At 47.5% G+C, this 17,289-nt stretch overlaps 1 protein-coding gene across 1 annotated transcript in view; it reads right to left on the bottom strand.

Annotated features, from left to right (window-relative positions):
* The window catches only part of GRK5 (G protein-coupled receptor kinase 5), a 211,859-nt gene that overhangs the window by 56,278 nt on the left and 138,292 nt on the right, over positions 1 to 17,289 (bottom strand). The window contains exon 3 of the mRNA XM_063102394.1: positions 8,020 to 8,132. Within this exon, the coding sequence (XP_062958464.1) occupies positions 8,020 to 8,132 (113 nt within the window). The remainder of the gene's footprint in view (positions 1 to 8,019; positions 8,133 to 17,289) is intronic.

Genomic DNA, 17,289 nt, shown 5'->3' with positions numbered 1-17,289 from the left:
TCTTATTTTTCAATCTTTCATTTAACCAGAAAGTAAGTTCCATGAGGACAGGAACTTACTTCTGTTTACTGGGTAGTCCCCAGCTACTAAGACAGAGCCTGGCACATAGCAGACACCCAATAAACATGTGCTGAGTGAATCTGGCTGAGTACCTGCCAAACCTCCCCCAACCCCAAAGAGAAGAGACCCGAAAACTTTAAGTTTCACCTAAGTGTGGGGACAGGAAGGTTTCAAACAAGCCAGTGCGTGGCCAAGGCTGCCAGAGAACAAGTCAGAGAGAAGTCCATCGATCTTGAAGACGCCCACGGCAAGCCCCTCTTGGCCTGTGGGGGTTGACACTAACCTGAACTCCTTTCAGTCCCCTGACCAGCTGGACAAACCCTCTTTGCCTTCCAGAGACCAGACCTAGTCATAGTCTTGACAAAGGTCATTGACTCCATTTCTCTGTGGGAGGGTAACGCGGGGTCTTCCTCAAGTTCTTGGAAGCCCCTCGACAACCTTAGGCTGAATTACCCCTGCAGTCTGGTGAATGATGCACGAATAGTTCTGCTGCCTAGAAAATCACCTGGGCCCCATTTAAAAACAGCCATAGTCTTGTGCTCAACTTGAGAAATGCAGTCATTAAGACTGTGCAGGAGAAGAGCCTTTCCTGGGGGCTACGTCAGAGCCTGACGGGGACGGGTTATTTTTAATAAACTCCACTTGGTAGAAATTCAACACAGAGGTGGGAATGGTGCGGGTGGTGTTGGCCAAGCCAGGGAGCGCCCGGGGCGGTACTGCAACACCAAGGTCACCGCCACCTCCTCCCTCCTCTGAGTTCCAGTCAGGATGGAAGAAAAAACGGATTTCAGACGAGAAATTACGCCAGCCCTGGAAAACTCAATAAAGTCTCCACGCATACAAGAGGTGTTCCAAAGGCTGGTCATCTGACGTCAAGATGGGCGATGAAAAGACCTCACTAACTCCCAGGGATGCAGATACAAACACAGAGGGGACAGAGTCAGCCCCGTGTGAGTGGTGGCTCCGTTAAGGCATATGTAAAGAGCATTTGACGCATCGACACAGGGAGCCAGACTCACATTTCCTTTCCAAAAAACAGCTTCTGGTGCAGCCCAGAGAACAACTGCATGACCAGAATGAAAATGGGCATCCATTGAATTTTTTTTTCCTTCTCCAACTGACTCTAAGCGTCTAACAAAACACGTGGCTGGAAAATTCCACTGGCTCCTGCTTAGCCTCACCCTGTTCTGCCTCATCAACTCTCTAGACAGGTCCCAAGGCTGCTGCTGCTCGTCTCTCCCTAATGGGGAGCAGCCCTTGGTCCAGGGCCTGTCCTTGTCCTCACCACTTCTCCATCCACACTCATCTTCCTGGTGACCTCGTCCAGCACATGGCTTTAAACACAGAGATATACTAACTACTCCCAACAGTCCAGACCCATCTCAAACTCCAGACTTGAACACCCTTCTCCCCTGGAACACCTCCACTTGGATGTCTGATAGACATCTCAAGCCGAGCGTGCCTAAAGTGGAGCTCCTGATCTTCCCCCAGCGTGGTCCTCCCACAGCCTTATACTTACACCATCCTTCCAGTTGCTCAGGTCACAACTTTGCAGTCATCCTTAACTCTTTTTTCTCACCCCCAATCCATCAGGAAATAAAGTGCTGTTAACTCTGTCTTGAAGATATGTACCGAATCCAACTACTTCTCACCACTGCCAACTGTTTCCATGCTGGCTTGAGCACCATCTGGTCTCACCTGCATTGTTGTAATGGATCCTATCAGATCTCCCTCCACCCACGCTACCTCCCAAAGCCTCCCATGGAAGCTGAAGGGATCCTTAAAAACCTAAGTCAGACCACACCAGTGCTTTGTTAAAAACCCTCCAGTTGCTCCCCACTTCCATTTTACTCAAAGTGGAAGTCAGAGTTCTTCAAAGGCACAGGACTTACATGATCAATTCCTCCCCTCTCCCCCGTGCCCTTTCTTCCTCCACTCCAGCCATGGACACTCTTGCCTGCAGGACTCTGCACTGGCTGTTCCCTGCACGCAATGCCCTTCCACCACATACTCATCTGGCTAACCCTCAACTCCTAGTCTTCAACCAAATGTCACCTTTTCAAAGACACCTATGATGACTGCTCTGCTTAATGATACGAGTTTCCCCATTTCCACACTCCAACCCCCCCTTAACCTGTTCCAGTTTCTCTTTTCCCATCCCATTTGTCGCCTTTTAACATTCCATATCACTGACTTATCATGCTTATTACACACGGTCCATCTCTTCCTGGCTAGAATGTAAACAACATGAGGGCAGAGATCTTGGTCATTTTATTCACCGATTTATCCCAAAGGCCTAGAACTACGCAAAGCAGAGAGTCCTTTTGGTAAATGAATGAAAGACTAAAAGAATGGTTAACCCACTAGCCAAGAAGCTCCTGACCAGGCTGCTTCTCTGCGGACAGCCTCGAGGCCTCACCCACTGCCCAAGAGGCAGCTAGCTGGGCCCCTTCTCATCAGGACCTCTTCCTGACCTTGCCCACCATATGAGAAGTGGCTAGCCAGGTCCCTTCTCACAGCCCTACCCAGCAGCCTCACCCATGACCTGAGAAGCAGCTTAGCAGCCCCGTCCTTGGCATGCCCACCCCTGAACCACCAAGAGAAACACAACCTCACACCTGGCCCCAAGAATTGGCACAGTGGATGGGCCACGGGCAGACCAGCACCCAGCTAGCTGAGCCAAAGCACACCCACACCCCCAGTTCAGAGAAACAGCTCAGCTGTCACGCCCCTGGAAGACCTGTCTTTGAATCTTTGAACCATCACATGTACATGCATCTGAGTGACAAACAGCCTGGCTGACGTGCCCCTGGCAGGCACATGTCTAGTCAGATAAGCAACATGGTGACCCTGCCACTAGTGAACCAGTCCAGGAGACCCTGATGTGCCACACATTCACACTCCCAGCCTGAGTCTCAATCCAGCAACCCCATCCATACCCAGTGAACCAGCTCCTGAGTAAGTGACACACAGGATGTATGTGCACACCCCCAACTGCTGAACCAATCCAGTGAACTCTCCTCCACAAAGCTGTCTCATTGCCACCGCAAACCTCCCAAGCATAGGCTGCTGAGTCACTCTCAGACACAGCAAAAGTGGAGAACAGCTGAAGACACTACACAGTCTATTCTACTGCACCCATCCAGAGCAAATCCATTGAACTCTACCCAATCAATACTGTAGGATGCATCTGCAAGTGGAAGTCTTTCCCCACACAAACCACTCTACAAAACTCAAAGAGGTGACTATTCCACCAGATGCACAGATATCAATGCAGAGAAACAAGAAACATGAAAAAACAAGGTAACATGACATCACCAAAGAAACAGTAATTCTCTAGTAACTAATCCCAAAGAATCAGAAACTGCCAATTTTCCAGAAAAGGAACTCAAATTAACAATCTTAAGGAAACTCACCAAGATACAAAAGAACACACAAAAACAATTCAATGAAATCAGAAAAGCAATTAATGATCTGAATGAGAAATTCAACAAAGAGATAGATATCATTTAAAAAATCATACAGAAATCTTGGAATTAAAGAATTCATTGAAGGAAATAAAAAATACATCTCATAGTCTCAACAACAAACTAGATCAAGCAAAAGAAAGAATTTCTGATCTTAAAGAGAGCAGTTTTGAAATAACATAGGAAGACCAAAAAGAAAAAAGAATATAAAAGAATGAACAAAGCCTATGAGATCTAGAGGATACTATTAAGGGAGCAAATATTTGAATTATGGGCATTCTGGGAGAAGAAAATGAACAAAAATATTGAAAACATATTTAAAGAAATAATAGTTGAAAACTTCCCTAGTCATGGGAAAGATACAAATAACCAAATTCAGGAAGCTCAAAGATCCCCAAATAGATTCATCTCAAAAAGGTCCTCTCCAAGACACACTGCAGTCAAACTATACCAAGTTAAAAATGAAGAAAGAATTCTAAAAACTGCAAGAGAAAAACATCAAGTCACTTATAAGGGACCCATTAGACTAACAGTAGACTTCTCAGCAGAAACCCTACAGGCCAGGAGAGAATGGGATGATATATTCAAATAACTGAAAGAAAAAAACGGCCAGCCAAGAATATTATACCCAGCAAAGCTATCCTTCAGGAATAAAGGAGAAATAAAGCCTTTCTCAGACAAACAAAAATTAATGGAATTCATCACCACCAGTCTGGACTTTCAGGAAATGCTTAGGGGAAACCTACATCTAGATGAGAAAGAACAATAACAACCATCATGAAAACACCTGAAAATATGAAACTTACTGTAGAGTAGATACACAGATTAGAAGGAGAAAATAATCAAAACTTATCAATACAGAAAACCACTAAACCACAAGGATAAACCATAAGAGAGGAAGGAAGAAAAAAAGGAAACACAAAACCATCAGAAAACAACCAACAGGGGCTGGCCCATGGTTCACTTGGGAGAGTGTGGTGCTGATAACACCAAGTCCATGGGTTTGGATCCCTATACAGGAATGGCCATTTGGCTCACTTGGGAGAGTGTGGTGCTGACAACACCAAGTCAAGGGTTAAGATCCCCTTACCAGTCGTCTTTTAGAAAAAAAAAAAAAAGTAAAGAAAACAACCAACAGGAATAAGGCCTTGCATATCAATAATAACCTTGAATGTAAATGGATTAAATGTCCTAATTAAAAGACATAGACTGGCTGAATGGATTAAAAAATATGACTCACCCATATGCTGCCTACAAAAAACACACCTTACCTACAAAGACACACATAGACTGAAAGGAAAGGGATGGAAAAAGATATTCCATGCAGATGGAAAACAAAAGTGAGCAGGAGTAGCTATACTCATAGAAGATAAAACAGACTTTAAATCAGAATCTGTACCAAGAGATAAGGAAGAGCATTATATAATGATAAAGGTATTGATATAGCAAGAGGATATAGCAACTATAGATGCACCCAACACTAGAGAACTCAGATAAATAAAGCAAATATTATCAGATCCAAAGGGAGAGAAAGACACCAACAAAATAATCATTGGGGACTTTAACACCCCTCTCTCAGCATTGGACAGACCATCAAGACAGAAAATCAGTAAGAAAACATCTAGTTTAAATAGCACCGTAGACCAGATGGACCTAACAAACATTTACAGAGCATTTCATCCAACAGCTGCAGAATAAACATCCTATGCGGAGGGGAAATGGGGAGAGGGTGGTTGGTGGATACAAAATTGAACAGAGATAATAAGAATAAGATCTAGTATTCTATAGCAATATAGGGTGACTACAGTCAACAACAAATTTCTGCATAACTTCAAGTAGCTAAATGAAAGGATTTTAAATGTTTCCAACACTCAAATCCTCTCAATTAAAAAAAAAAAAAGTTGCCAAATGTTTGAGGTGATGGATATACTAAGTACCCTGATAGGATCACTGCACACAGTGTGAATGTACCCAAATATCACCTTGTACTCCATAAACATACTCAATTATCATGGGTCAATTAAGAAAAAATAAATTTAAAAGAAAAACAAAAGAAATACAGAGCAGAATGGTGGTTACCAGAGGCAAGGAAGGAGGGTGGGGAGGACAGGACAGGGGCAGGTTGGTAGACAGGTACAAAGTCACAAAGTTATAGTTAAATAGGAAGAATAAGTTCTGGTGCTCTAGGGTGACTATAGCTAATAATGTTGTATTGTATGTTTCAAGACAGTTAGAAAAGAGGATCGTGAATATTCTAACCACAAAGAAATAATAAACGTTTAAGTGATAGATATACTAACTGATTGGATTCTGACTGGATCATTACACAATATATGCATGTTTTTTCTGTTTGTTTGTTTTGGTTTTTGGCGACTGGCTGGTATGGGGATCCAAATCCATGACGTTGGCATTATAAAGCTGTGCTCTAACCAGCTGAGCTAACCAGCCAGCCCCCCAAAAGAAAGACAGCTGGGTATTATTATACACCCCCTGACGGAAGAACATGAAACTATTTACAAAGTCACCCCTGCCCCCCAGAAAGGGAAACTGAAACTGATCAAGTTTCTAGATCCAACTGGTGATTTACAAGAAATACAAAGGAACCTATGAAAAGACCCTTGGGGATGAGAGCACAAAATTCAGATTGTGGGAAACCCTTGTGGAGGAACAACAAATACATTGCAAGGGGAGATGGTGACGGAGGAGCCCAGAGTCAAGAAAAATATCAACCAATCACGGTGTGTGGCCCTTATCCAGACCAATGCAAACAACCTGTTAAGACATGCATTTATAAAATGTGTGAGAAAATCAGAAATTTGAACACTAACTAATATTTGACGATAGTAAAGGATTATTCTTTTTCACATTGTGATAATAGTATTGTGGTTATTTGAAAAAAAAAAAAAAAGAGTCCCTGTCTTGTAGAGATACGTACTGAAAAGTTCACAAATGAAATAATATATCTGAGATTTGCTACAAAATGCTACCGAGGGGAGGATGAGGGTGTGAATGAAACAAGATTGGCCCCAAGTTCATAACTGTTCATAACTGAAGTGAGGTAAAGGGTGGATGAGGGCTCATTACACTACTCTGTCGACTTTTACTTTTTATAGTTTGAAATTTTCCATAATAAAAAGTTATAAAAAATACAAGGCCCCACCCCCAGAGATTCCAATTCATTAGTCTGGGCTTCAGCTCAGGCTCTGGTGGTTTTTAAGGGTCCCCAGGTGTTTCTACTGCTCAGCCAAGGCTGGGAACTATTGTAAGCACACACGCAAGAGACGAGAGCCTGTGCTACGACCCAGGCAGAGCTCGTGGAGGGGAGGGAACCAGTCTGCGGGAGGTCAAGGAGCCAAACGCTTGGTCCTTGAGCAGGTGGGGAAGGGTGAGGAGAGGGTGGGGGCAAGGACAGCGCAGAGATTTCAGGCTTGGGGGGCTGTGGGGTGCTGGTCACTGGAAGAGGGAATGTGCCAGGATTGGTAGCTTTGGGGCCCTGAGTGTGTTTTGGGCATGTTGGCTTTGGGGGAGTCCATGTGACTTCAGTAGAGACATTCAGTGGGCAGTTTGGCTTGTGGGTCTAGAGATCCACACTGAGACCCTGAGGCAGACACAGAAACTGAAGCCACATGGGGTTGTCCCTAAAATGGGACAGAGATTGAGCTGGCTGTAGCCAATGATGCATGAGGGTCTCTGAGATGGGGCCCTGGATGACCCCATTCCTTTCAGGACTGTCTCCATTCCTCACCTCCCTGCCACCTGTCCTCCTTCCTCAGATAGAAACCCGAAGGGCAGCTGGCCAGGCTGGGTACCCTGCCTTCCTGGGCAAGCGCTGGGGACTTCTGAGTATTTCCACATCCTGTCCTACAAGTCCATGCAAATCAATTAGCTCTTGCTCAACAAATGAGTGACCAATGCATGTGAAGGAAGCACATCTGACAGGCATCGAGCACGGCCACCTGAGCATCAGACTGGCACTCACTCCACAAAGCATTTACGCAGGGCCTGTATGAGCAGGCACTGTGCGAGGTGGGGCTGAACACGAAACCCAGGGTCCTACCCTCAGGGAGCTTGCATTCTGGTGGGAAAGCAGATGATGAACAAGTATACAAACACACACATGCTTTGGAGTTTTATAAAATGGGTTCTCAGCTGGGAGAAAGGGCCACAGAATCCAAGAGCTACTCAGGCTGTTGGGAAGATGGCCCAACTTCCCCAAGCACTACCTCTCATTTTAACCCAGGTTCCTGGAATCAGAGAGCTGATAGGGCAGCAGCAGCAACCAAGGTCCAGAGGGGGAAGTGACCCACCCAAGGTCACCCATTAAGTTTAGATCCTGAGACAATTTTGCATTCTCAAAGTCTGCAATGGGAGTTTCTTAAGTAATAAGTTTATTCTTCACCCTTCTAAACCATGAGGTCTGTCTTTTTCTTTGGGCAAAAATGATCACGATTACAGAAAACCAAAGGGCTGCCCCGCAGGATCAGGGACTTACCACTGAGTCCAGGAACTGAATGTAACACTCCAGCCCAGGTCTGGTTTCACAGAACTGCCGGAACAACAGCCTCCCAATTGGCTGCTTGTCACATAAACTGCAGTAATCTCTGTCTGGAGACAAGAAAAGAAGAATGTGGTGAGACCCAGGAGAGGGCCAGGCAGGGCTGTCCTGTCAACCCACACCTGGATCCAGAATCCCAGATGAATGGGGCACGGGGACTGGCAAACTCTCAGGACCTCTTGCTTATCTCACAGGCTCTGCAGACTCAGAGAGACAAGGTCAGGGTAGAGAAAGGCACCAGCCACAACCCAGCCTCTACTCCCCACCCCACTCCCCCTTTCCAATGCCCTGATTTCCATGTGGAGATGCCAGCAGTTCTGGGGACTATGGCTCTGTCCCCTGGCTGGCCAATCAGCATGTCATATTCCCCAATTATGGTGACTGGCTAAGGGAGGCAGGATGTAAGCTAAGCCAGTCCAGTCAGAGAGAACCACAGACTTTCGGAATGCTGGAGCACAGGTGCGCTCTTCCTCTGGAGGCTGCAGTGCGTGGGGTGAGGCCGGGGTCTGCTGTGTATTCTCGTCACTTCCAGGGAAGCTGTGGTGAGGAGGAGGGGGATGACACACGGAGGGGGTCAGAATTGGGAAAGTGACGAAAAGTAGAGTTGGTGCCCTGGAGATATCATGAATCAATTGCTGGATCGAACCATGCCTGCAGCCCAAACCACATCTGAAAAGCTTCTTTATGAGGCAACACATTCCCTTTGTTTAAGGCAGCTTGAAAAAATGTTTAAATTACCTGTAATTCAAGGAATCCTAATGGATACAGTTTTTTAAAAAATCATTTTTGCCCAATTAGGGCAGAGCCCAGTCTTAAGCTGCTTCAAATGAAGAAAACCCTGCATTCTCCAGCTGAGGAGCTAGAGGCAGGGAGACAGGAAGTGGCTTGCCCTCAGCCACTCAGTAGCCAAGGGGGTTCTGAAGAGGAAACGGTGCAAGACTCCCAGCCCAGTGGCCTGGAGGCCCTGGCTCTAGCCAATGCCTGGCTGTGTTACTTCAAGAAACTCACTTACCCTCTCTGGGGCTCAGTTTTCTCCTCTGAAAACTAGAAGATGCGTTGGCGTGGGGATGGAGGCCCCTTCTGGCTCTTTCTGCAATGATGCTAAAGCCTCTGTAAGAAGTTTTCTCTGGTCAGACAGATGCTCAGTGGACTGCCTGAGATAAGCTGCCTCAGACCCTCTCAGACCCTCTCGAGCACTGAATAGATTTGGGCTGTGGATTTTGTGGCTGCACCGGACACCATCAGGTGACTTGGTGGGGAAATGGGGAAGAGAGAGATAGAGCTTGGGAAGGAAAGCGACTCGGCCAGAAAGAACGACCATATCCTTGCCGGGTGAGAGGAGGAGCTAGGACAACGTCCCGTCCCCGAAGGAAGAGTTTCCCTGAAGACAGGAAACGCCGAGCGCTCACTTCCACCCTGAGTCCCAAGGACTATCCACGGGAGCTGACTGACGCTATTACTTGTGGGGAGGGAGCATCTCGTGGGAGCTGTGAGCGTGGGCTCAGGAACTAACCCGCCGGGGTTCCAATCCCATCCCCATCACTCGGTGCCTGTGTGACTTGGGGACCTGACTTGGCACTTGTCACTCAGTTTCCTCATCTCTAAACAGTGGACAGTAAGCCACCTAACTCTTAGGAGTGTCATGAATAACACAACGCATAGCAAGTACTCAGGCCAGAGCCTGAAATGCACACAGGAAATGCCTAGGAAACACCATCCATGATCCTCATGGCTGTGGTTTTTGGTCTGTTTCAACTCTGTTTCTAGGTACTGTCCTCTCACCCAGTCCCTAAAAGTCCAGCCCAAATCTCTGCTTCTGAGCTTCAGGGATGGGCACGTGACTCAGTCCTAGCCAATGAGAGGCCTCTGTTTCCCAGACAGTGATAGGTTCAGGGATGGGCACGTGACTCAGTCCTAGCCAATCAGAGATCTCTGTTTCCCAGACAGTGATAGGTTCAGGGATGGGCATGTGACTCAGTCCTAGCCAATCAGATCAGGCCACGTGCCAGAGTGGGTGGAGTCCTTCGAGGGCTTTGCCAGAGGTTCCGTGCTGCTCTCTGGGAGACAAAGCCTCAGGACCGGTCAGTCAAGAGCCGCAGCGACTGTCTTTCCCTCCGCACAGCGAGAGCCCAGGGAGAATGAAGCCTGCACAGGGAAGAGCAGAGCCGAGGGGAGAAGAGAGTGCCACCGGATGCCAGCCCCAGCCCTGGACGGTCATTCTTATTCCCCTGACACGGATGTTGCAGACGCCAGCTGGCGTCAGGAAGAGCAGTGACCAGGCACCCAGGCCTGAGAATTTTACAGGCCTCTTCTCCTTTCGTGGGTAAACGGCCTGAAGGCAGGGGCTATTTTTGTAGGAATTTGCCTATCCTAAGTATTGTACATAGAAGAAGGTGCTCAAAAAGTCTCACTCTGCCCTGCGTGGATACTCTGATGGACATGGATGAGCCACCAGCCAGGTCTCCATCTTGGCCTCCTCCCTAAGTGGTTTGGTGGCTCAAACTAACCTTGGCCTATTGCCTTAACTCTGTTCTTCAACAGTGGGTGCAGTCTCCACCTCTCCAAGCACAGATGGCTTACGAGTAGCCAGTCCAATAAGCATTTAGCCTCAGTGTGTGCCAGGTTCCACAGAAGGGCAGGGGGAGGTTGGGATGTGGTCCCAGCCCTCAGGGAGCTTGGACTCAGGAAGAAAGGGCAGCAGGGTTATGTGTGGGTGAGCAGACAAGATCCCAATTGACAGTAATAAAATGTCAAGTTAGATGAGTGTTATGTCAGCCACAGTAGGGAACCTGGTCTTGGAGGCCTGTGACAGGTCTGCAGCCTGCACCTATTAGCACAATGGCCTGCAGACACAGCCTGCACTCTTGATGCCTCCCACTCAACCCGATTTCCCAAGGGGAGAAAAACAGACGTTTGCATCTTTTTCTAATCAGTTCAGCTTTCCCAGCACAAACACAGAACCAAAGTAAATCACCTTGTGTCAAACTCCAGTTTCATTCAATTATGGGAGAGAACACCATACCTCTTATGTGATTTGAGCAAGGTACCCCCCCATGTCCAAAAGCAATTTTGAAATTTCATTTACCATATTGTAATTCCTCAAGGATTCATCTGACAGGATTTTTGTCTCTCCATATGGCGTTTGCTGTCAGTATGGAAACAAGGTTCTTATAAACTTGCAGCAGAATAAACACCATGTGATTCCAACACAAGCTGTCAGCACCTCAATTCCATGCCTCTCCTAGCTCTACAGAGGATCCTGGGCAAGAAAACCACTCGTTGGAAGCCCGGGAAGAAATAAAAGAACCAGTAATCATCTTTTCAGATTTTTTTCTCAGTCTCATATAAAGATAAATGGGCCCATCCTCTGAGGAAGAGCCCAAAACAACGACAACAAGATCAGAGAGCAACATTCTCAGTTTCTTTAGAAAAGGAGGCCATAGAAGGAGGAAAATGACTTTGGGAACAATCAAGGTGACAGTAGGAGGTGTAAATTAAAGTTCTTGATCTGTCAAAAGCAAACCCAACGTGCAGGTTGCTCCTGGAAAGTCAGACGACACTGAAGTTGGAAGCATGAGGAACTCTACATTACATCCTTTCTGATCTTTTTCAACAGAAGCTGGCCATGTGGTTGAAATCCAGGTTGAAAGGGTGCCTGCCCACAACCCTTCTCTCAGATGTGGTCTGTTGGAGTTGGTGAGGAGAAGCTTCCGAGAGAGGCAGAAACCTTTTCTCTCTGTCTGAATCTCTCAGGCTGGGAGAACACTGGATGCTATGCACATAGGTGCACACGCACTATACACATACACACAGAGGCTCCTCTAGAGCAGATACCCTGCTTAGGACCATGTGCCTCATTGGTCTTTTCTTCCAAGCCATAAATAAGCTGTTATGTAAGATATGAGGGAGCAGCATCAGATCCCCCTGCTCCAAAGTATCCACAAATCATCCAATCACTCTAACTCTGTTCCTTCTGGGTACTCCATTCATTCAACAAATTCTCTTCCAAGGTCTCTTGCTTTTTGATACAAGCTTCCTTCTTGGAAGGAAGGGTCTCTTCTTGAGTTCAACACCTGGGGGTATGTGGGGTGGGTGGGTGTAAGGAGAGATACCTTATACCCACTGGCAGGTGAGTGATACAGTTACAGGCTTGGAGTTAACAGCTGGCCATCAGCTGAGACCAAGAATGGGGGCATAGTCTTTGTGATGAGGCATTTGGCCACAATAATAGAGATCTGGTAGACAAAGCAAACAGAAACATGTCCAGAGGAAGGGGACGGGGAAAGGGGAAAGGTCTAGAAAGCCCATCCTAAGCTCTAGGGCACTGAGCTATGCCCCTGATGAAGGAGCAGAGTGCCCTGGGGAGGAGCTGAGGCCCACTGTGCATACAAGAGGGTGGCAGGAAGGCACGCTGGACTCAGACAAGAAAAGGCTAGATTCCCTAGCCAAGAGGTCTGGAATGGATTCAGGTCTCACTGTGGGATCAATGATTTTAGAGCAAAAGTTATTCAAGTACAGTCCATGGAAAGGGGCATGAAAATGGGGGCAGGGGAGTAGGGAGTCTGAGACATTCACAGAGGAAGTCACTGGTTTGGGAGCCATTGTTGCCTGTGGGTTCAGGCCCCAGAATTCTGGGCAGGGAGGGCACCAGCTCCTGAGGTTGGAACCCTGCCTTGGTGAGGAGCTGGGCTGAACTGGCTTTAAAAAAAACACGTGTCGTTTGTGTCCTCAGGGGATTGACACCCCCTCCCCCAAGGATGTCCAGGGTTGGCCTGGGAAGACAGGATTGCCACACCTTCCTGCAACATGCTGAATTCCAGCCACGCCCTCAGACAGAACCACTTCTACCCAGCACAGTCCCTTTGACGAGTCAGCAGACACTTGCTTAGTCTTTGTCCTTAGCAGTTTGCTTATTAGCCAAGGTGAGAGGGAGTCATGTTCATGGATAACACTGGGAAGAGCCACATAACAATGTCCACAGAACAAAAGTGCATGAACCAGTTGGGAAGTGTCCAGGAAGGTGTCTCAGCAGAGGGGCACAGACATCCTCTCGTAAAGCTGGGTCAGCCTCAGGGGTGGCGCCCATGGGAGAGCATACTAGAGCATGGGATTGAGAACAGGGCAGCCAAAGTCAGCGCAGGGAGGGGGAGAAGCCAAGTCTGGGTGAAGAGGGAGGAAAAGGTCAAAGCCAGAGAGAAATGGGGATAGAGGTGGCGGAGGGGCAAGCAGAAGCCACAGTGGGGAGGTGAATCTCCAGGTGAGCCCGGGAGGACCTGGAGGGTGTGGTGAAGTGTGGGACAAGGTGTGCTATGACAAGAATTCAGGCCTAGGTCTATGAGTGCAGGGTGCCACTGAGTGGCACCTTCAAGAGTAGCTTAAGGAAAAGGGACAGAAAGTGGTGGGCTGCTTGGGAATGGGAGGTGAGGCATGAAGGGGCAGGTGTCAGCCACTTGTTAAGTGAGCGGTCAGCAAGTAAATGCACTTAGTGATGAATGTAACTGTCTGAAAATACACATGCAAGCACATGTGCACTGCATACACATAGCCAGCACACAGGTCCTGAAGGTCTGGGTACAGCCAAGTCACTTCCAACTCTACCTCTCCCGGATAAAGCACGACACTTTCCAAGTTGTCAACCAATAGAGGGCGCAACAAGGCCAGGGGCCCTGTCCTCACCACCTTCACCTCCTGATACTAGGGTGCTTTGCTGAGGCCTCCCCTCCTCTGCTAGCCTGTTCTCATGATAGCCACAGGAGGCAGCACATCCCCAGGCCCATTGCCGAGGACACCACAGCAGAGCAGCTCTGGGAAGGGGCCAGTCTCAGCTCTGACATCAGTACTCTGTGTAACTTTGGACTAGTCATTTCCCCTTTCTAGGCCTCAGTGTCTTCATCCATAAAATAGCAGCGTTAGAGTAAATAACCTCCAAGTCCCTTCTCAGCCTGGAGACCTTCTTGGGGTACCTGCTTCACAGAGGTTAGAGAGACTTAGACCAGATTCCAAAGTCAGCTTTGGAGCTCAGTATTAACCAGGATTCCAAACCTCTGTTTTTGTCCAGCCCCAGTGGGGATTCCTGGTCTGGCATCTCAACCCCTGGTTCTAAGGCACAGGTAGGCAAACTTTTCTGTAAAGGGCTAGTTGTAAACATTTTAGGCTTTGAGGGCCACATGGTCTCACACCTATTGAACTCTGCTGTTGTAGGCAAGGCCCTGCACAGACAATGTGTAAACTGTCTACAGGTATGGCTGTGGTTCAATAAAACTTTATTTACAAAAATAGGCAGAGGGCCATGTTGACCCCTGCTTTGAGTGGTCACTCTCCTTTTCCTGGGCCCGTAGGTCTCCAGCCCAGCACGACATGATGCTGATCTAGCTCCTCTGACTCAGCCTGTCTCCTTTTGGGGCTGGGGATCCTATGACTGCCTTGAAAGGACCAGGGAGGAGCTCTTGAGTGTTGGAGGTGTCAATGCCATCTGACCCTGTGATCTATAATGGAGGAAGCTAGGACTGAAATCACAAACCCAGGGTCACTGTAGGCTGAGCCCAGACCCTTCAAAGTCGAGTGATCCCTGGAAATAACCCAAATGTCCATCAACTGGTAAGGTAAATGGAAAAACAAACTCTGGGGCATTCGCACAATGGAATACCACTTAGTAATAAAAAGGCATGAACTGTTGATACACCCAACATGGATGAACCTCGAAAGCATCATGCTAAGTCAAAGAACACTGTAGATTCCACTCATCTAAAATTCTAGGAAAGGCAAACCTATAGTGACCAATCAGACCAGTGGTTCTGGGGTGGGGTGTAAGGAGGGGGTGACTACAAAGGGCATGAGGGAACTTTTGGGGGTGGTAAAAATGTTCTATGTCATGATTGTGGTGGTTACGTGACTGTATGTGTTTGTCAAAAGTCATTGAATGGTATACTTGAAGTTGGTGAATTTTATTGTATGTAAGTAATAAGACTACAACAAAGCTGACAAAAGAAAAAAGAAAACTTAAGTCACGTCATCTGAATTCTCTGAGCTTGTTTCCACATCTACAAAGTAAGAAAACCATGACTATCAACTCATCAGTGTTACTCAAAGTGTGGTCTGCAGATGGGCATTATCAGCATTACCTGAGAACTTGTTGAACACGCAAATTCTCACACCCCACTTCAGACCTACTCAGTCAGGATTTCACTGGTGGGGCCCAGAAATCTGTTTCAACACACTTTCCAGTTTACAACATGTGTTTCAGCTATATATGGGAAAGGAACCGTTTTTAAATTTCCAGTCCATCAAAACTCACACCACTCACAACTTCCCATGTGAGTCTGACCACACCCAATTGCTCTAGAACCTGTTCAGTGTAGTGTGTCTACACATCACACACCTGGATGTTAACAGCCACATCGAATTGCTGTGAGTGTTTCTGAGCATTTCTGTACTTATCACACCAGTAAAAGTAGCCCATGAACCACTCGGCATAGCACTCCTCTAGAAACAGTTTTTTGGTCTCATGTTCCTTACTTAGGAGAGCCACCCCTTCCCCAGCTACAGTAATTTTTTGAGTGAGGCCAACCCCAAGCTCAAAGACAGGCACAGAACCCAGGCCTCACCAATCTGAGTCTTCCTTGAACTTCTACTAGCACTATAAGGCAAGTCATTTTTTCTTTCTCTGAGGTCTTAAACTCTTAGGACCATGTAAGCCTGGAGCTGCAGGTGGCTATCTTGGGATCATGTGAAGAGAACCTGCCAGAGAACGAAGTCAAAACTATAGAAAGTAGAGAAGTAGTGTCCTGATGATGTTTGAGACCTGGATCCAGCCATACCTGAAGCTATAAATCCACCCCTGAACTTTTTGTTACCTAAACCAACAGGTTTCTGTTTATCCTTAATCTAGTTTGATTTGGGTCTCAGTCACTTGCCACCAAAAATGTGCTGACTACTAAGCCTTTCAACCTTGAAGAGCATTTGGGTGACTCACAATGAAAGCCTATATATGTAAGGGCTTTGCAGTGAAGTGCTACATTGTAAAATCAAAACCAAAAGCAAGCTGCTACAGTACTATTTTAGAGAAGTCTTGTCCTCTGCTGTGAAGCTGGATCCTCATGGAGATTCTAGAAGGCATGTGTCCACAGCTGATTAGTGCAGATCTCAACACCAAAGCACCACCACCCTGCCTGTATTCCAGAGGCAGGCAGGGCTGCCTCACTTGGGTAAGGACTTCTCCAGAGCTAGCATGGGGTGAGGAACAAGCACAGGATTGGGTCTGAACCCACCTCTATCCTCTAGCCCAGAGGTTTTCAACTGGGGACATTTTGGCAATGTCTGTAGACACTTTCAGTTTTCATGGCTTTGGGGTTACTACTGATTAGTAGGTGGAGGCCAGGGACACAGCTAGACATCCCATGATGCATGGCACAGAAAGATCCTGCTCCAAATGGCAATAGTGCCTTCCATGGTGGAGCAGCCCTGGGATGCTAGGTAATCTTGGGGAAGTCTCCTCACCTGAGGCCTAGCTGTCTCGCATGTCAAATGGGCAACGAGAGTGAACCTGTCGCTGCTGAGGATTAACAACAACACAGGTCAGCACCTAGCCCAGGCCTAGCACACGGGAGGTCCCACACAAACAGCAGCCATTCCAGCAGATCATATCTCCTCTACAAGACTCAAGAAATGGTAGCTTTACTTCTCTGAAGATACAGAAAGAAAATGGGATGTAGCTGGTGAGAGGGGGCCTGACTCACCATTAGTGCCAGAGAAGGCAAGAGCTGCCCCACTGTCTCCAGCCACTGGATGCCACGCTCTGGAGGGCAGGGCTCTGCTGGCCGGCTCTCCCTTGCTGGGATCCTCCCTCTCAGAGAAGCCACGTGTGTCCCAACAGCACAGGCCCGAGGTTAAAATCTCACAACCCAGTCAATTCCTTCAAGACTCATAGCCCCCAGGAGACTCAGAAACAGGAATGACACTGATAGCGAAGATAAATAAATGCTGTCACTGTTCTCATTCTTTTCGAGTGACATGCAGTGGGAACATACTTTCTTAATTAGGAGCCTGTGGTACGGGGACACTTGGAGGGCAGGCAACCAGGACACAGGCTGTGAGCACGGCGTGGCTCTCTCAGATGGACACAGAACCCCAGGGCAGCGCAGCCACCCAGCCCCGCCCGGCTCCGGAGCACTGGTGTCCTCCAGCGGACGGGGAGCCACAGGAGCCACA

This window comes from Cynocephalus volans, chromosome 7, assembly GCF_027409185.1.
Source record: "Cynocephalus volans isolate mCynVol1 chromosome 7, mCynVol1.pri, whole genome shotgun sequence".
Taxonomy (NCBI): domain Eukaryota; kingdom Metazoa; phylum Chordata; class Mammalia; order Dermoptera; family Cynocephalidae; genus Cynocephalus; species Cynocephalus volans.
Note: the sequence above shows the minus strand (reverse complement) of the source record. Positions and strands in the feature narration are given on the sequence as shown.